Source organism: Mesoplodon densirostris, chromosome 4 (assembly GCF_025265405.1).
Source record: "Mesoplodon densirostris isolate mMesDen1 chromosome 4, mMesDen1 primary haplotype, whole genome shotgun sequence".
NCBI classification, from domain to species: Eukaryota; Metazoa; Chordata; class Mammalia; order Artiodactyla; family Ziphiidae; genus Mesoplodon; species Mesoplodon densirostris.
Genome location: NC_082664.1, coordinates 117,824,190 through 117,845,661, shown reverse-complemented (window position 1 = coordinate 117,845,661; position 21,472 = coordinate 117,824,190). Strand labels below are relative to the sequence as shown.

The window sequence follows — 21,472 nt, the reverse complement described above, 5'->3', positions numbered from 1 at the left end:
CCGTTTGATATTATGTGGAGCTGGGAGGTCTCTTGTGGACCGGTGTCCTGAAGTTGGCTCTCCCACCTCAGAGGCACAGCACTGACTCCTGGCTGCAGCACCAGGAGCCTTTCATCCACATGGCAACAAAGGCTTGAAAGCTTGCCAGTTTATCTAAGTTCAGTGTCCTTTAGTGCATTTCAAACTTATCATTTTTCCTAGCTCCGTCTCGTTCTCGTTACTACTAGAAAACCTAAGTATATGCTATGTAGTTGAGAAGACACTATTCTCCTTAACAATTTTTCTCTGAAAATACTTTCCACAAATTGTCTTAAATAAAGCATCTTCCAGACAAGCAGTAAGACAACATCTATGTCAGTATACATTCCTTTTCTTTTGGTCCAAGTCTGAGGTCAGATGAGCTACTTTTCATGTACTTAATAGCCACTTGTGGCAAGTGATTACCATATTGAACAGTGCAGATTTATATATTTTTCGAATTCTGTTGTTTACCATAGATTTATTCCACCTGTAAATTGGATGAGCATACCCTGTATTCCTTTATGAAAATCACTAGTAAAAATGTTTGGGTAGAGGGTCTTTCACTTCTACTAGAGATGGAGTAGAAAATTCAGGTCAACTCTCTCTCTGAGGACTGGAAGTGCTAGGTGATAAATAACAAACCTACCGACAGCTTAGGAGAGGGAAGAATGCTTAAGCAGGGGAGAATTATAGGGGCATGATCCAGGAAAAGATAGAAATCCTTAGTGGGAAGCCTCAGCAAAACACTTCTGAATAATCCATTGGTCAAAAAAGAGGTTACAATAGAAATTAGAAAATATTTTGAACTGAATGGTAACAAAAACAATGTATGTGAGATGGAGCCCAAGTCCTGCTTAAAGGAAACTTTATAGTGCTAAAATGCATATAAATGAAATGAAATAAAGGCTAAAAGCCAATGATCTTAGTATCCAGCTCAAGAAGTTTGGGGAAAAAAGTAAACTATACATATATGTGTGTGTGTTTATAAATATATATATATTTCTATTGTCTACTGAGAGCACCTTGAAGCGTTGACACACCAGTACCAGTGAGCACATTAAACACCTAATCTTGGTCAAGATACCATTCTCCAATAAGAGGAACTAGAGTTTCTTAGAGGAATGGCTGATTCCAGAGCAGAGCAGGGAAAATACAAGATGAGCCTGAAAATTCTTTTTGCGACAGAAAGCTAGGGAATGCTCTGATATAATGGGGACATGTCAGAATTACATAGGAGCCAGCCTTAAGGGCTTCTGATTGGCCAAATCTGGGACAATTTGAGCATCAAAACAAATATAGTAATGGATCATTCAACAATGTGGGAATCGATGAATCCATACTGTTATGAATAACTAAATGAATAAATAGGCAAATGAGGGAGAAGGGACAGCACCTTTCCTACAATAGAATGCTAAGTAGTAAATGTAGAAGGAATGATGGAATTAGAAAATCATCATTTAGCAACTATTATAATTTATTCAGGCAAGAATCACCAATGGATCTTAAATCAGTGGGTGAAATTTTGTTGAAGAACAAGATATTTATATAGTCACAAAATATCTCTATAAAATATTAATTACAAAGAAAAATAGGAAGTTTAGGTGGGGGAGTTGGTAGGTACCACTTAATCAAATCATCAAGGTTATTATCACCAGTAATAGGACATATACATAGCAGGTGTCTTTTTATTTATTTATTTTTGGCTGCATTGGGCCTTCGTTGCTGTGCGTGGGCTTTTCTCTAGTTGCGGTGAATGGGGGCTACTCTTCATTGTGATGTGCAGGCTTCTCATTGTGGTGGCTTCTCTTGTTGTGGAGCATAGGCTCTAGGGACATGGGCTTCAGTAGTTGTGGCTTGCGGGTTCTAGAGCGCAGGCTCAGTAGTTGTGGCATACGGGCTTAGTTGCTCCGTGGTATGTGGGATATTCCCAGACCAGGGCTTGAACCCGTGCCCCCTGCATTGGAAGGCGGATTCTTAACCACTGTGCCACCAGGGAAGCCCCAGGTGCCTTTTTAAATAATGCACTAAGACCACAACATCAGTAATGTGGTATTCCTGATAATTTAATTTGACCTTAAATTGATTGACATATTGTGAAATAACTGGCCTGTATTCTTTATAAATATGAGGTCATGAAAGACTGAGGAAGAACTGTAACAGAACTAATTGGACAGGACAATTAAATACAATGCCTTACCCTCGACTTTATCCTGGATTAGATTATATTTTTCTCTAACGTACAGTAGTGGGACAGTTGGTAAAATGAATGGTTTGGAGGACCCACACTTCCTGAATTCAAAACTTACTTCAAAGTTGTAATAAAGCAGTAAGATACCAGAACAATGATAGACATATAGCTCAATGGAATAACATTGAGAGCCTAGAAATAAATCCACACATCTGTGGCCACTGTTTTTTGACAGGGGTGCCAAGACTATTTCATGGGGAAAGAATAGTCTTTTCAACACATGGTGCTGGGACAACTAGACATCCACATGCAAAGAATGAACTTGGATCCCTACCTCACACCATGTGCAAAAACTAACTGAAAATGGAGCAAAGGCCTAAATGTAAGAGAGAAAACTATAAAACTATTTGAAGAAAACATAGGTGTAAATCTTTGTAACCTTGGACTGGGCAATAGTTTTTTAGATATGATACCCAAAGCACAAATAATTAAATAAAAAATACATAAATTGAACTTCAACAAAAGTAAAAACTTATGTGTGTTATACGATACTGTTAAGCCAACACTGTTAAGTCAAAAGACAACTCACAGAATGAGAGAAAATATTTTCAAACCATATATGTCTTATAACAGTCTAATATACAGAATATATGAAGAACTTCTACAGTCCAATGATAAAAGGGACAAATGGCCCAGTTAAAAAAATGGGCAAAGAATTTAAATAGGAGAGACCTTCAAGATGGCTGAAGAGTGAGATGTGGAGATCACCTTCCTCCCCACAAATACATCAGAAATACATCTACATGTGGAACAGCTCCTACAGAACACCTACTGAATGCTGGCAGATCACCTCAGACTTCCCAAAATGCAAGAAACTCCCCACATACCTGGGTAGGGCAAAAGAAAAAAGAAAAAACAGGCAAAAGAATAGGGATGGGACCTGCACCACTGGGAGGGAGCTGTGAAGGAGAAAAAGTTTCCACACACTAGGAAGCCCCTTGAGAGTTGGGGGCTGGTAGGGGGGAAGCTTTGGAGCCACGGAGGAGACCGCAGCAACGCCGTGCAGAGGGCAAAGTGGAGAGTTACCTGCAGAGGATCGGTGCGGACCAGCACTCACCAGCCTGAGAGGCTTGTCTGCTCACCCTCCGGGATGGGTGGGGGCTGGGAGATGAGGCTCTGGCTTCTTCAGAGGTCAGATACCAGTGAGAGGACTGGAGTGGGCTGAGTGAACACAGCCTGAAGGGGCCTAGTGCACCACAGCTAGGCAGAGGGAGTCCGGGAAAAAGTCTGGACTTGGCTAAGTGGCAAGAGACCATTGTTTCAGGGTGCGTGAGGAGAGGGGATTCAGAGCACCACCTAAACGAGCTCCAGAGACAGGCATGATCTGCAGCTATCAGCGCGGACACCAGAGGTGGGCATGAAATGCTAAGGCTGCTGCTGCAGCCACCAAGAATCCTGTGTGCAAGCACAGGTCACTGTCCACACCTCCCCTCGGGAGAGCCTGTGCAGCCTGCCACTGCCAGGGTCTCATGATCCAGGGACAGCTTCCCTGGGAGAATACATGACGCACCTCAGGCTGGTGCAAGTTTATATTGGCCTCTGCTGCCGCAGGCTTGCCCCGCATTCCATAACCCTCCCTCCCCCCAGCTTGGGTGAGCCAGAGCCCCCTAATCAGCTGCTACTTTAACCCCATCCTATCTGAGTGAAGAACAGACGGCCTCAGGCAACCTGCATGGAGAGGTGGGGCCAAATCCAAAGCTGAACCCCAGGAGCTGTGTGAACAAAGAAGAGAAAAGGAAATCTTTCCCAGCAGCCTCAGGAGCAGATTAAATCTCCACAATCTACTTGATGTACCCTGCATCTGTGTAATGCCTGAATAGACAACGAATCATCCCAAACTTGAGGTGGTGGATTTTGGGAGCAACAATATATATATACACTTTTTCCTTTTTCTCTTTTTCTGAATGTGTATGTGTATGCTTCTTTGTGTGATTTTGTCTGTGTAGCTTTGCTCTTACCATTTGTCCTAGGGTTCTGTCTGTCCGTTTTTTTTTTTTTTAAGTATAGCTTTTAGCACTTGTTATTATTGGTGGATTTGTTTTCCAGTTTGGTTGCTCTCTTCTACCTGTTGTTTTGTTTTCTTTTTTTTCTTCTTAATTTTTAAAATTTTTAATAATTATTTATTTTTTATTTTAATAACTATTTTATTTTATTTTTTTCTTTCCTTCTTTCTTTTCCTCTCCATTTTCTTCTGAGCTGTGTGGCTGACAGGGTCTTGGTGCTCCAGCTGGGTGTCATGCCTGTGCCTCTGAGGTGAGAGAGCCAAGTTCAGGATATTGGTCCACCAGAGACCTCCCGGCTCCATGTAATATCAAATGGTGAAAGTTCTCCCAGAGATCTCCATCTCAATGCTAAGACGCAGCTCCACTCAACGATCAGCAAGCTACAGTGGTGGACACCCTATGCCAAATGAGTAGCAGGACAGGAACACAACACCACCCATTAGCAGAGAGGCTGCCTAAAATCATAATAAGGTCACAGGCACCCCAAACACACCACCTGACGTGGTCTTCCTCAGCATAGAGACAAGATCCAGCCTCATCCACCAGAACACAGGCACTAGTCCCCTCCACCAGGAAGCCTATACAACCCACTGAAACAACCTTACCCACTGGGGGCAGACACCAAAAACAACCGGAACTACAAACCTGCAGCCTGCAAAAAGGAGACCCCAAACATAGTAAGTTAAGCAAAATGACAAGAAAGAGAAACACACAGCAGATCAAGGAGCAAGGTAAACCTCCACCAGACCAAACGAAGAGGAAATAGGCAGTCTACTTGAAAAAGAATTCAGAGTAATGATAGTAAACATGATCCAAAATCTTGGAAATAGAGTGGAGAAAATATGAGAAATGTTTAATAAGGACCTAGAAGAACTAAAGAGCAAACTAACAATGATGAACAACACAATAAATGAAATTTAAAATTCTCTAGAAGGAATCAATAGAAGAATAACTGAGGCAGAAGAACAGAGAAGTGACCTGGAAGATAAAATAGTGGAAATAACTACTGCAGAGCAGAAGAAAAAAAAAAGGAATGAAAAGAATTGAGGACAGTCTCAGCGACCTCTGGGACAACATTAAACACACCAACATTTGAATTATAGGGGCCCCAGAAGAAGAAAAGAAGAAGAAAGGGACTGAGGAAATATTTGTGGAGACTATAGTTAAAAACTTCCGTAATATGGGAAAGGAAATAGTTAAGCAAGTCCAGGAAGCGCAGAGAGTCCCATACAGGATAAATCCAAGGAGAACAGCCCAGGACACGTGTTAATCAAGCTATCAAATATTAAAAACACAGAAAAATATTAAAAGCAGCAAGGGAAAAATAAAATACAAGGTAATACCCATAAGGTTAACAGTTGATCTTTCAGCAAAAACTCTGCAATCCAGAAGGGAGTGGCAGGACATATTTAAAGTGATGAAAGGAAAAAACCTACAAACAAGATTACTCTAAGCGGCCAGGATCTCATTCAGATTTGATGGAGAAACTAAAACTTTTAAGACAGCCAGAGTTAGGGGAATTCAGCACCACCTAACCAACTTTAGAACAAATGCTTAAGAATCTTCTCTAGACAGGAAACACAGGATAAGGAAAAGACCTAGAATAACACACCCAAAACAATTAAGAAAATAGTAATAGAAACATACATATTGATAATTACCTTAAATGTAAATGGATTACATGCTTCAACCAAAAGACATAGACTAGCTGAATGGATACAAAAACAAGACCTATATATATGCTGTCTACAAGAGACCCACTTCAGACCTTAGGACACATACAAACTGAAAGTGAGGGGATGGAAAAGGTTATTCTATTCAAATGGAAATCAAAAGAAAGCTGGAGTAGCAATTCTCATATCAGACAAAATAGACTTTAAGAGTATTACAAGAGACAAAGAAGGACACTACATAATGATCAAGGGATCGATCCAAGAAGAAGATATAACAATTGTAAATATTTATGCACGCAACGAAGGAGCACCTCAATACATAAGGCAAATGCTAAGAGCCATAAAAGAGGAAGTTGACAGTAACACAGTCATAGTAGGGGACTTTAACACCCCACTTTCACTGATAGATAGATCATCCAAAATGAACATAAATAAGGAAACACAAGCTTTAAATGATACATTAAACAAGATGGACTTAATTGATATTTATAGGACATTCCATCCAAAAACAACAGAATACACTCTCTTGTCACATGCTCATGGAACATTCTCCAGGATAGATCATATCTTGGGTCACAGATCAAGGTTTGGTAAACTTAAGAAATTAGAAATCGTATCAAGTACCTTTTCTGACCACAACACTATGAGACTAGAAATCAATTACTGGAAAAATTCTGGAAAACAATACAAACACATAGAGGCCAAACAATACTTAATAATGAAGTGATCACTGAAGAAATCAAAGAGGAAATCAAAAAATACCTAGAGACAAATGACAATGAAAACCTGACGACCCAAAACCTATGGGATGCAGGAAAAGCAGTTCTAACAGGGAATTTTATAGCACATCAATCCTACCTCAAGAAACATCTCAAATAAACAACCTAACCTTACACCTAAAGTACTTAGAGAAAGAAGAACAAAAAACCCCCAAAGTTAGCAGAAGGAAAGAATCATAAAGATCAGATCAGAAATAAGTGAAAAAGAAATGAAGGAAACAGTAGCAAAGATGAGTAAAACTAAAAGCTGGTTCTTTGAGAAGATAAACAAAATTGATAAACCATTAGCCAGACTCATAAACAAAAAAAACAGGAGAAGATTCAAATCAATAGAATTAGAAATGAAAAAGGAGAAGTAACAAGTGACACTGCAGAAATACAAAGGATCATGAGAGATTACTACAAGCAACTATGTGCCAATAAAATGGACAACCTGGAAGAAATGGACAAATTCTTAGAAAAGCACAACCTTCCAAGACTGAACCAGGAAGAAATAGAAAATATAAACAGACCAATCACAAGCACTGAAATTGAGACTGTGATTAAAAATCTTCCAACAAACAAAAGCCCAGGACCAGATGACTTCACAGGTGAATTCTATCAAACATTTAGAGAAGAGCTAACACCTCTCCTTTTCAAACTGTTCCAAAATTTAGCAGAAGGAGGAACACTCCCAAACTCATTCTATGAGACCACCATCACCCTGATACCAAAACCAGACAAAGATGTCATAAAGAAAGAAAACTACAGGCCAATATCACTGATGAACATAGATGCAAAAATCCTCAACAAAATACTAGCAAATAGGGCTTCCCAGATGGCGCAGTGGTTGAGAGTCTGCCTGCCGATGCAGGCGACACGGGTTTGTGCCCCGGTGAGGGAAGATCCCACATACCGCGGAGCGGCTGGGCCCGTGAGCCATGGCCGCTGAGTCTGCGCGTCTGGAGCCTGTGCTCTGCAATGGGAGAGACCACAACAGTGAGAGGCCCGCGTACCGCAAAAAAAAAAAAAAAAAAAAAAATACTAGCAAACAGAATCCAATAGCACATTAAAAGGATCATACACCATGATGAAGTGGGGTTTATACCAGGAATGCAAAGATTCTTCAGTATACACAAATCAATCATGTGATACACCATATTAACTAACTGAAGAATAAAAACCATATGATAAACTCAAGTCATGTAGAAAAAGTTTTCGACAAAATTCAACACCCATTTATGAGAAAAATCCTCCAGAAAGTGGGCATAGAGGGAACTTACTTCAACTTAATAAAGGCCATATATGACAAACCCACAGCCAAGATCGTTCTCAGTGATGAAAAACTGAAACCATATCCTCTAAGATCAGGAACAAGACAAGGATGTCTACTCTCACCACTATTATTCAACATAGTTTTGGAAGTTTTAGCCACAGCAATCAGAGAAGAAAAAGAAATAAAATAATCCAAATAGGAAAGAAGAAGTAAAGCAGTCAGTGTTTGCAGATGACTTGATACTATGCATAGAGAATCCTAAAGACTCTACCAGAAAACTATTAGAGCTAATCAATGAATTTGGTAAAGTAGCAGGATACAAAATTAATGCCCAGAAATCTCTTGTATTCCTATACACTAATGATGAAAAATCTGAAAGAAAATTAAGGAAACACTCTCATTTACCATTGCAACAAAAAGAATACAAAACCTAGGAATAAACCTACCTAAGGAGACAAAAGACCTTTATGCAGAAAACTATAAGACACTGATGAAAGAAGTTAAAGACGATACCAACAGATGGAGAGATATAGCATGTTCTTGGACTGGAAGAATCAGTATTGTGAAAATGACTATGCTACCCAAAGCAATCTACAGGTTTAATGCACTTCCTATAAAACTACCAGTGACATTTTTCACAGAACTAGAACAAAAACTCACAATTTGTATGGAAACACAAAAGACCCTGAATAGCCAAAGGAATCTTGAGAAAGAAAAACGGAGCTGGAAGAATCAGGCTCCTGGACTTGAGACTATACTACAAAGCTGTAGTAATCCAGATCGAATGGTACTGGCATAAAAACAGAAAAATAGATCAGTAGAACAGGCTAGAAAGCCCAGAGATAAACCCACTCATATATGGTCACTTTATTTATTTATTTTTTTATTTTTATTTTTTTTTGCATTACGTGGGCTTCTCACTGCTGTGGCCTCTCCTGTTGCGGAGCACAGGCTCTGGACATGCAGGCCCAGCAGCCATGGCTCACGGGCCTAGCCGCTCCGCGGCATGTGGGATCCTCCCAGACCGGGGCACGAACCCGTGTCCCCTGCATCGGCAGGCGGACTCTCAACCACTGTGCCACCAGGGAAGCCCTGGTCACTTTATTTTTGATAAAGGAGGCAAGAATATACAATGGAGAAAAGACAGTCTCTTCAATAAGTGGTGCTGGGAAAACTGGACAGCTACGTGTAAAAGAATGAAATTAGAACACTCCCTAACACCATACACAAAAATAAACTCAAAATGGATTAAAGACCTAAATATAAGGCCAGACAGTGTAAAACTCTCAGAGGAAAACACAGACAGAACACTCTATGACATAAATCACAGCAAGAACCTTTTGGAACCACCTCCCAGAGAAATGGAAATAAAAACAAAAATAAACAAATGGGACCTAATGAAACTTAAAAGCTGTAGCACAGCAAAGGAAAGCATAAACAGGATGAAAAGACAACCCTCAGAATGGGAGAAAATATTTGCAAACGAAGCAACTGACAAAGGATTATTCTCCAAAATATACAAGTAGATCATGTGGCTCAATATTAAAAAAACAAACAACTCAATGCAAAATTGGGCAGAAGACCTAAATAGACATTTCTCCAAAGAACATACACAGATTGTCAACAAACACATGAAAGGATCTCAACATCACTAATCATTAGAGAAATGCAAATCAAAACTACAATGAGGTATCACCTCACACCAGTCAGAATGGCCATCATCAAAAAATCTAGAATCAATAAATGCTGGAGAGGTTGTGGGGAAAAGGGAACCCTCTTGCACTGTTGCTGGGAATGTAAACCGATATAGCCACTATGGAGGACAGTATGGAGGTTCCTTAAAAAACTAAAAATAGAACTACCATATGACCCAGCAATCCCACTACTGGACATATACCCTGAGAAAACCATAATTCAAAAAGAGTCATGTACCACAATGTTCATTGCAGCTCTGTTTGCAATAGCCAGGACATGGAAGCAACCTAAGTGTCCATCGACAGATGAATGGATAAAGAAGATATGGCACATACATAACAGTGGAATATTACTCAGCCATAAAAAGAAACAAAATTGAGTTATTTGTAGTGAGGTGGATGGACCTAGAGTCTGTCATACAGAGTGAAGTAAGTTAGAAAGAGAGAAACAAATACCATATGCTAACACATATATATGGAATCTAAAAAAAATGGTTATGACGAACCTAGGGAAAGGACAGGAGTAAAGGCGCAGGCGTAGAGAATAGACTTGAGGACATGGGGAAGGGGAAGTGTAAGCTCGGACGAAGTCAGAGAGTGGCATGGACTTATATATACTACCAAATGTAAAATAGATAGCTAGTGGGAAGCAGCCACATAGCACAGGGAGATCAGCTCAGTGCTTTGTGACCACCTAGATGGGTGGGATAGTGAGGGTGGGAGGGAGACGCAAGTGGGAAGGAGATATGGGTATATATGCATATGTATAGCTGATTCACTTTGTTATAAAGCAGAAGCTAACACACCATTGTTAAGCAAGTATATTCCCATAAATATGTTAAAAATAAGAATTTGAATAAACATTTCTCCAAAGAAGATATACAAATGTCCAATAAGCACATGAATATATGCTCAACATTTTTAGTCATCAGGGAATTTCAAATAACAACAATAATACCACTTTACCCTCTTTACGTTGACTAGAATCAAGAAGTCAGAAAATAGCAAATCTCAGCAAGGATATGAAGAATATAGAACTCTCTTATATTGCTGATAACAATGTAAAATGGTACAGCTGTTGTGGAAAAAAGTTTGGTAGTTAATATTAAATGTTAAACTTAGAGTTACCATATGGCCCTGTAAATCCACTTCCAGTTACACACCCAAGAGAATTTGAAGCGTGTGTTCACATAAAAACCTGTACATGAATGTACATAGCAACATTATTCATAATAGGCAAAAAGTGGAAACAACCTGAATATCCATGAACTGACAAGTGAATAAGCAAGTGTGTTTATTCATGCAATTATTTAGTTATAAAAAGGAATGAAGTACAGATACATGCTACCCGGTGGAAAACCTTGAAAACATTATACTAAGTAAAAGAAGCCAGCCTCAAAAGACCACATATTATATGATGCTGTTTATATGAAATGTCCAGAACAGGCCAATCTATAGAGACAGAAAGTTGATCAGTGGTTTCCAAACCCAGAGAGAAGGCAGCAAAGGGAGTAACTGCTTATGGTTTCTTTTGGGGGTGATGAAAATGTTCTGGAACTAGATAGTTGCACAACTCTTTGCATGTATGTTGCACAACTCTGAATTGTATAATTCAAAATGGTGTGTTCTTTGGTGTGTGAATTATATCTCAATTTTTAAAATTGAGGAAAAAATGCCAGTATTATGCAAATTCTTCTAGAACCTAGAAAAATAGAGAATTCTTTCCAGCATAACTTTGATAACGAAAGCACTTATGAGAAAGGAAAATACAGGCCACTCTGGAGTACAGAGTGCACAAGTCCTAAACCATATAACAATGTATCAAATCTGGTTATTTGAAAATTGGACACTACATCACAATCAAGTCAGATTCCTTCCAGTCCTGCAGTGTTCCTTTAACATTTGAATATGAAATTAATGTTATTTACCAAATTAGATGAGTGAAGATGAAAAATCATATTGTCTCGGTAGATTTAGGAAAAATATTTGTTGAAGTTCGACACCCATCATGATAAAACTAGCAAACTGGGAATAAAAGGGAACATCCTTACTGATATAAGGAATCTTCCAAAAATTCTAGAGTAAACATCATACTTAATGGTGAAATGTTGAGAGCTTTCCTCCTGCAATTGTGAATGAGACAAGAAAGGCTGCTAACCTTATTTGTATTCAACCTTGTACTTAAGATTTTAGCCAGCATAGGAATACAAGAATAAGACATAAAAGGTATAAGGCTTAGGGAGAAAAATAGATATGTCCGTATTCACAGATTATATATGTATGTATGTATGTGTATATATATATATTTATGAAGTCCAGAAGAATCTAAAGATTAGCTATTAGAAGTATTGAGTGAGTTAAAGTTGCTGGATACAAGTTCAAAATAAAAAAATCAACAGTAACTGAAAAAGAAAAACTTTAAAACAACTACTATTTATTCTTAGGGTTAAATCTAACAAAAGATGTGTAAGACCTCTACACAGAAAAGTGTAATACGTTACTGAGATACATTGAGTAAGATAAATATATGGAGCTATAGATCTGTTCATAGACTAGAAAAACAATGTTATAAAAATGTCGGTTTTCTTCCAGGTTATCTATAGAATCAATGCAAATGCAATGAAAATTCTAATTTTTTCCCCTGAGAAATTGACATGCTGATTCTAAAATCTATATGGAAATGCAAAAGCCTGGAATTAGCCTAGACAACTTTGAAGTCAAAGATACAGTTGGAGAATTTACTGAGTTTTGAGATTTACTTTAGAGCTGTAGCAACGTATGATAGTTTGGTACTGGTATAAGAATAGATAAACAGACCAGTGTAACAGAGGAGAGATTCTAGAAATAGACCCATGCTCTAAAAGATAATTTTGGAGAATATCTTCCTGACCTTGTGGTAGGAAAAGATTGCTACATCAGTCTTTAGGTGAAAGGCTCATAAATGAGACTACCTTAAATTAGGAATTTCTGTTCATCAAAAATTCCATTCCATTAGGAGGGTGAAAAGGCAAGTATACATGTGCTGCACATATAATCAACAAAAGACACATATCCAAAAAATGTGAAGAACTTCTACACATCAAAAAGAGAAAGACAGTTGACACTCTAGAAAAATGGGAAGTGTCTTGAATAGGCACTTCACAAAAAGGATGGCCAGTAAGCATATGAAAAAGTGCTGAGAATCATTAGTAATCAGAGAAGTACATACTAAAACCAAAATGAAACCATTACACCCCGTCAACCAGAATGGCTCAGGTTAAAAACAAAGAAGACCCCAAATGGACAATACCAAGTGTAGGTGAGGGTGTGCAGCAAGTAGAGTTCACATAGACTGCTGGTGGGAGTGGCAACCACTTTGGAAAACAGTTTGGTATTATATACTAAAGTGGAACGTTAGAATTTCCCTGGTGGTCCAGTGGTAATGAATCCGCCTTACGATGCAGGGGACGCAGGTTTAGTCCCTGGTCAGGGAACTAAGATCCCACATGCCGTGGGGCAGCTAAGCGTATGTGCCACAACTGCTTTGCTCACGCGCCTCAACTAGAAAGCCTGCATGCCACAAACTACAGAGCCCATGCACTCTGAAATCCGCACGCCACAACTATGGAGCCTAAGTGCCCTGGAGTCTGTGTGCCACAACCAGAGAAGAGGAAACCCACACGCCACAAGTAGAGAGAAGCCTGTGTGCTGCAGTGAAAGATCCCACATGCCTCAATGAAGATCCCGCGTGCTGCAACTAAGACACAACGCAGCCAAAAATAAATAAAATAAACTTAAAAAAATAAAGTGGAACACATGCTTAATCTGTGACTCTGCAATTACAGTCTTGGTCATGCACTCAACAGAAATATATACACATATGCATAGGACATGTACATGAATAACAGCATATAATTTGTAATATCCCAAATTTGGAAATCACTTAAATCTTCATCAACATTAGATTGGGTAAATATTGGATAAATAAATATTGAAATGAATACCAACCAATAAACTGGATAAATTTGGGGTTGGCTAAAAAGTGCCTTTGGTTTTTTTTTTTTTTAAGACTTTTTTGCACGTGGACCATTTTTAAAATCTGTATTGAATTTGTTACAACATTGCTTCTGTTTTTATGATTTGGTTTTTTGGCTGCAAGGCATGTGGGATCTTAGCTCCCTGACCAGGAAGTGAACCTGCACCCCCTGCATTAGAAGGCGATGTCTTAACCACTGGACCACCAGGGAAGTCCCATCTTCAGTTTTTAAGTAGGAATAAAAGACACATTTTTCATTTTCACCAAGAACTTTATTGAAAAACGTATTCACCCTTTTGTTCCACTACCTTCTGCCATTTTTCAGGCAACTTCATAATTCCATCTTCCCAAAACTATTTTTATCTTTTTGAACCAAGAGCTTTTCCCGGTGCCTTTTACAGTCTTCTAGGGAATTGAAATTTTTTCCATTAAGAGAATTTTGTAAAGACGAAATAAATGGAAATCTGAAGATGCAGTGTCTGGTGAATATAGTCGATGAATCAGAACTTCCCAGAGAAGCTGTAACAGTTTTTGCCTGGTCATCAAAGAAACATGCAGTCTTGCATTATCCTGATGGAAGATTATGTGTTTTCTGTTGACTAATTCCGGACGCTTTTCGTCGAGTGCTGCTTTCAGTTGGTCTAACTGGGAGCAGTACTTGTTGGAATTAATTGTTTGGTTTTCTGGAAGGAGGATAATAGAGGACTCCCTTCTAATTCCACCATACACACAACATCACCTTCTTTGGTTGAAGACCAGCCTTTGGTGTGGTTGGTGGTGGTTCATTTCACTTGTCCCACGATCTCTTCCGTTCCACATTATTGTACAGTATCCACTTTTCATCTGTTTTAAAAACAGAATGTTTTCATTACATTTAAGTAGAGAATTGCATGTGGAAATATGGTCAAGAAGGTTTTTTTCCCATAACTTATGTGGAACCCAAACATCAAAGCAATTAACATAACCAAGCTGCTGCAAATGAATTTTGGCACTTGATTTGGATATTTTGAGTATGTTGGCTATCTCCCACGTGGTATAACTGATCTCAACGAATGTCTCGATTTGATTGCTATCAACTTCAACTTGTCTACCCGACCATGGCGCATCATCCAGTGAGAAATCTCCAGCACGAAACTTCGCAAACCACTTTTGACACGTTTCAACAGCCAACTTCTCCATACACAGCAGAGATCTTTTTCTGTGTTTCAGTTGCGTTTTTACCTTTCTTAAAATAATAAAGCATAAAATACCAAAAATGTTGCTTTTTTTCTTCCATCTTCTGTATTGAAATGGCTACACAAAAATTCACCAGTTTTGATGTGTTTTTTTAAATGCACACTGATACGACAGCTGTCACATACAGCCTAACAAAATTGTTTCGAATGAAGTTAAAGACAACTAACTGCTACTAGAGCCATCTTACGGAAAAAAACGAACAAACCTTTTGGCTAACCCAATATTAATACATTAGAATACTGTTTAGTAGTGACCTTGGACAGTGTCAGTAAATGAATCGCAGGTACACTCTGCAATATGAATGAACGTGGTAAACGTACAAAAGAAGCCACAAAGTAATACATACTCTATGTGTTCATTTATGTGAATTTCAAAATCAGGCAAAATTAAACTATTAGAAGTCAAAGCAGTGGTTATTTTGGAACAGGGGTGTAACAGTGATTCGGAGAGGGACATCAGGGAACTTTTAGAGACTGATATTAATAAATTTTTTGTCTTGGGTGGTGGTTGCATGGTTCCTTGCTTTGAAACAATTTATCTGTACATTTATGTTTTCTAAAAATTTTTATTGGAGTATAGTTGTTTTACAATGTTGTGTTAGTTTCTTGCTGTACAGCAAAATGAATCAGTCATACATACATATATCCATGCTTTTTTAGATTTCCTTCCCATTTAGGTCACCACAGAGCATTGAGTAGAGTTCCCTGTGCTATACAGTAGTTTCTCATTATTTACCTATTTTATACATAGTAGTGTATATATATGTCAGTCCCAATTTCCCAATTCATTCCACCCCTCCTTTCCCCCTTGGTAACCCTAGGTTTGTTCTTTACATCTATGACTCTATTTCTGCTTTGCAAATGAGTTCATCTCTACCATTTTTCTACATTCCACATATATGCATTAATATACAATATTTTTCTCTTTCTGACTTACTTCACTCTGTATGACAATCTCTAGGTCCATCCACGTCTCTGCAAATGGCATTATTTTGTTCGTCTTTATGGCCGAGTAATATTCCTTGTATATATGTACCACATCTTCTTTATTCATTCCTCTGTTGATGGCCATTTAGGTTGCTTCCATGTCCTGGCTGTTGTAAATAGTGCTGCAGTGAACATCAGGGTGCATGCATCCTTTCGAATTATGTTTTTTTCTGGATACATGCCTAGGAGTGGGATTGCCGGGTCATGTGGTAGCTCTATTTTTAGTTTTTAAGGGACCTCCATACTGTTCTCCATAGTGGCTGTATCCACTTACATTCCCACCAACAGTGCAGGAGACTTCCCTTTTCTGCACACCCTCTCCAGCATTTATTGTTTGTAGAATTTGTAATGATGGACATTCTGACTGATGTGAGGTGGTACCTCATTGTAGTTTTGATTTGCATTTCTCTAATAGTGATGTTGAGCATCTTTTCATGTGTACATTTATGTTTTGTGCACTTTTCTGTTTATTAAATTTAACAATAAAAAAAGGTTAAAAGAATGGTCAGTTGAGAAAGTCTTGAGAAGGAATATCAGTACCATTTCTTGGTCTTTAGACTGTCAGCTTCATCTAATTTCTTACCGAAGAGTGAGAATGAAAATAAAACAACCCCCCCTCAAAAAAATATCCATAGGTTTTGCTGCTTCCTCAATGAGGAGTATATATAGTGTAAAAAATATTAATTCCGAAGTCCTTTTACTCTAAAATTTTTTCTTGAAACTCTTTAGTTTCAGAATGGAATCTAATGTTTGTTGTTTGTTTTGAATTAGGAGGTGCTAATGATGCTGGATAACTATGTAAGAGATTTCAAAGCGTTGATTGACTGGATTCAACTTCAGGAAAAGCTAGAGAAGACAGATGCTCAAAGCAGGTAATGAATTCTGGTCTTTATATTTATAGCAGACAGCAGATTCAAAAACAATTATTAAAATTGACAGTGAACTTGATCTCAGCTTAATTTGAAACTTGTAAAAATCTTAAAGTTGGGAGCTGCATTTCTCAAGTTCAGTAACAAGTATTTATCGGATACCTACTAGTACAATGCACTTTTATCTGGTACAGAAATTTAATTGCCTAATATGATACATTTACTCCTTTCATGAATTTTCAGTCTAAAGGTCGAATAAAATAGAACTTACTACTATGACAAACTATTATAGATGTTCAGTGAAAGACAGGGTCATATTTCTTTTGGGGGATAGATCAGGAAAGATTTCATGGAAAATACAGAAGTGTTTAAAGAAAGTGATGGATTTTAACAAAGTGGTTGGCCTTCAGATGAAGGGAATAAGGATAGCTATAGAAGTGCAGAGTGTGTGAAGTGACAGCATGTAGGGAAAGGTATAATATTTCTTCTTAATGTAGTAGGCACTGAGGAAAATTGATGAGATGAGGGGAATAATGAATAATTTTAGAAACCTTCATTTAGAATCAGCACACAACATCTGAGTGCTATGTGTTAGGCTCTGGGACTATTGTGGCGAAGAAAACAGACATAGTCCCCGCCCTCATGAAGTGCACAGTGCATTGACAGGAAACACTTACCAGTGTACAAAGTGTCATCCTAAAGAAATGTAGTATACTTTGGGAGTATAAAAAAACGCACCATCATGCAGTTTGTTAAGTCCAGGAGGGCTTCCCCAAGGAGAAGGAGGTTACACTTAAGTGAGGCAGAAATATCAAGAAGCAGTTAGCTTGACAAGGAGAGAAGAAAAGTGTAATTCCAGGTAGAGGTGATGGTATATGATATCCTGGAGGTGGAAGAGAGCACAGTGTAGTCAAGAATTTAGAGTTTAGCAGGGCTGGAGTGAAGAGAGCAGGGGAAAAGTGGCATGAGAGGAGCCTAGAGAGGTAGGGTGAGACCAGATTATGTAGGACTCTGTAGACACGATAAAAACCTTAAACTTTATTTTGATCCGTAAAGGTTCTTAAGTAAGGAAACCACATACCAGGCTTGTGTTTTTAAAAGATCTTTCTGGCTGTAGTGTGGGAAGGTTGAGGTTCATCAGTATAGTTTATAGATGATGGCTACTCAGACTAGAGTAAAGGCACTAGGGAGAGTTGAGAGATATTCCAGAGATAGGTAATCCAACTGGATTTAGTATCATTTTGGTTATGTGCAAAGGCAAAAGAACAATTTACTATTTCGTTTAGACTTAAAAGTGAAACCTGAGCCCTTGTGAAATAAGTCATTTCACATGGAGCTACAATAATGCCTTTTTACCCAGAGAAAACAGGCCTAGGCTGCCTCTTTCCCTTAGATTTAACCTTGGTTGAGTCTCAGTGAGTGGAACCATCCTATAGAGAACGTATCTTTTATCCCATCCTAGTGTATCAGCCCCAGGGGGAAATCAAGAGAGTGAAGGAATCCCAAGAGACAAATCCAGGAAGTCTTGATTCCCAGGAAACCAAATTCAAGGAAGCCATGATATGTTGATCCTTTTAATATTTTTTTCTCACAATGAAAATTTTTTACTCTGTCCCTGGGTGGGTCAAGCCTAGTTGTCTTTGTAACTAGCAGTTTCGTCTTTACCCCTTGGTAATAGGTGATTAGATTGGGCAGGGGTGGGGGGTACATTCCTTCACTGGGTTGAACCAAGTTAAGAGATCATCACGCTGATTTGTGATTGGTGACTACATTGCCCTTGTAAAGATAAGCCGAGGAAAGCAATTTCAAAGAAAATGGAATAGATGTACAGAGAGAGGCAGAAATGAGAGAAATCATGTGGTCTTTGAGAGTTTAAGAGTGTTGCTTTAAAGCCTGCCTCTTCCAGGTGGCTAATCATGAGCCACCTTGAGGATGTCCTTGACATTTTACAGTTTATATCCTTACAGTAAGCCTTTATTACTTTTTTCTTTTTTATTTAACTTGATGGAGTTCCTGTTCCTTTTATCCAAAAAGTGTCTGTAATATAACTATTAGTGCATTAAAAAAGCTAACTAGATTTTTTTATTTTCTTGCTTGCAAACTCCAAGCTAACAGTGGCTATGTTGAAGATTGTATTGAGAAAGCTTGTGAGGCCAAGTCCAACAGCTATTCATGTCCTACAAAAATATACTTGAGGCAACTATTTATTTATTTATTTATGGCTGCATTGGGTATTTATTTATGGCTGTGTTGGGTCTTCATTGCTGTGTGCAGGCTTTCTCTAGTTGCGGCGAGCGTGGGCTACTCTTCATTGCGGTGCGCGGGCTTCTCACTGCGGTAGCTTCTCTTGCAGAGCACAGGCTCTAGACGCACGGGCTTCAGTAGTTGCGGCACGTGGGCTTCAGTAGTTGTGGCTTGTGGGCTCTGGAGCGCAGGCTCAGTAGTTGTGGTGCACAGGCTTCTTTGCTTCACAGCATGTGGGATCTTCCTGGACCAGGGCTTGAACACGTGTCCCCTACATTGGCAGGTGGATCCTTAACCACTGTGCCACGAGGGAAGCCCTGAGGCAACTCTTTTAACTTAAGCACTTATCAGCATTTCTCCTTTTTGCCTCCTGAGACGGATCCCAGATATAGAAAGCAACCTTAAATTTCCTGTAGATGGCATTATCCATCTTTCATTCCTCAAATCATGCATCAAAATTTATTTCGCCCAGACTTGAAATGTAAATGTAAAAACTGAAGTTGTACATACTTAGAAAAGAAAATATAGATAAATATTTATATATTTTTATTGTGAGTAAGGACTTTGTAAGACAAAGGCAAAAAGCACAAAGGAAAATATCGATAGGCTTGATTTAACATAAAAAAATAATTACAAGTGAAATAGTTATGTCATCTATGTGACAAGATTTGTAGCCATAATAGTAATAATAATAGTAGTAGTAGTAAATTATTGCAAATCAATTAGAAAATGATGCAAATATCAGTGGCTAAAATGGGCAGTAGATACCAATGTACAAATCCCAAAAGATGAAATTTAAATGACTGGTGAAAAAGTTCAGCCTCACTTGTAATGATAGTAAATGTATTATAATTTAAAAAACAAAAGCAAATACCATTTTGCCAGTGAATTTTTTTTTTCAACTAAACATCTTTATTGACATCCTTGTAGGAAAAAGAACTCATCAAAGACTGAAATTCAAGCACAGGAGTCAGCAGACTTTTTCTGTAAAGTGCCAGATAGTAAATATTTTAGACTTTGCAAGCAATGCTGTCTCTTTCACAAGCCAACGAAAATTTTAAGACAAGATACCAACTATTAGCAGGGTTAAAGTAAAATGGGCACTTTTCATCTGGTGGAAGTGTAATTTGTTACAACCTTTCTGAAAGGCGATTTAGCAATAAATTATCAAAAGCTTTAGACTTTATTTGGATAATCATCTATCTGAATTTTCTTGTTTTCTAACAATAAATTTCACTTTTTAATGGGAAAAAAATCACAATCACTAGATTAAATGGAAAGTAAGAGGCAAGGAGATTTGGGGAGTTATGGAGGTCTGATTGAGGGCATAAGGATAAAGAAGATGTTGCTTCAGAAAAAACATTTTAGTAGAGATTGTGCATCCTATCAACTGATTGGTTGTGGGGCCAGTGAAGAAGGAGGAATAGTTAGCTTTTGTAGCAAAGAGTAGTGAAATGTCTATGATGTCACTCTCATGGGTGATTAAGAGGTAGAGGACGAAGACTTCATATTTTCCTGTGTATTCTACATTTTAACCCTCACCACTGTACTTTGTCTTGATCTCGGTTCTACACACTTAGCTCTCCAAGGATATTAGACACAAGCAGCCAGAATTAGTACCATTGCCTTTTTAATGTGTTTTTAGCTGGGAGTATGGAAGCTTTTAAAATATAAGTAGTTTATATCCTGTCTTTGTAACCCCATAGCGCTTTTTTAGATAATTACGGTTATGTTGCTATGCTGTAGTGGGTGGAAAATCCTGGACCATGCATCACCTGGGATTACTCACTGGTAATATGGTAACTTTCTGGAAATCAATGCACTAGGGCAAAATTGTGACCTGCTTATGTTTTCATGCACTAACAACCAAGAGAAAAGATTAGATTACCTCTCCCCCTGCCACCCCTTTTCTCTGTTAATCTGCTGTATGTCTTGAATTGGCAGACCAACTTCATTGGCATGGGAAGTAAAGAAGATGTCCCCAGGACGTCATGTGATTCCAAGTCCGTCAACAGATAGAATAAGTGTAACGTCAAATGCTCGAAGAAGCTTAAATTTTGGGTGAGATGAACTCAAAAAAACCTACTGAGGCTTGCATTACAGTAAATAATTTTTTTGTGGGTAATATAGTATTATAAAACTGGTATTTCACTATAAATATATCCATGTATATGTTTTTGTTTATGTTTGAAATTGTTTGAATAAAAAGTTAAAAAAATCCAGGAGAGTAAAGTTTCAGTTTCAGGAAATGTTATATATTCAAACATAATTAGGATCCAAAAATTAAAACTCATAAACATATTTCATGCTAAATGATTTATAACATCAAATGGCAATTTCTTTCATAACAAATGATCTAAATATATCATAAACTGTGTTATCCATATTATCATATGGATTACATCTTTATACATTATAATCTCATCAACACAGTTTTATAATTATTGTT

General features: G+C 38.2%; 1 protein-coding gene across 10 annotated transcripts in view; it reads left to right on the top strand.

Moving 5' to 3' along the window:
• SCAPER (S-phase cyclin A associated protein in the ER) overlaps window positions 1-21,472 on the top strand; it is a 498,644-nt gene that overhangs the window by 117,688 nt on the left and 359,484 nt on the right. For 9 of the 10 annotated variants that reach the window (XM_060096948.1, XM_060096954.1, XM_060096951.1 and 6 more), the window contains exons 6-7: window positions 16,682-16,782; window positions 20,968-21,084. In XM_060096948.1, the coding sequence (XP_059952931.1) occupies window positions 16,682-16,782; window positions 20,968-21,084 (218 nt within the window). The remainder of the gene's footprint in view (window positions 1-16,681; window positions 16,783-20,967; window positions 21,085-21,472) is intronic. The other variant, XM_060096953.1, reaches the window with a different exon arrangement.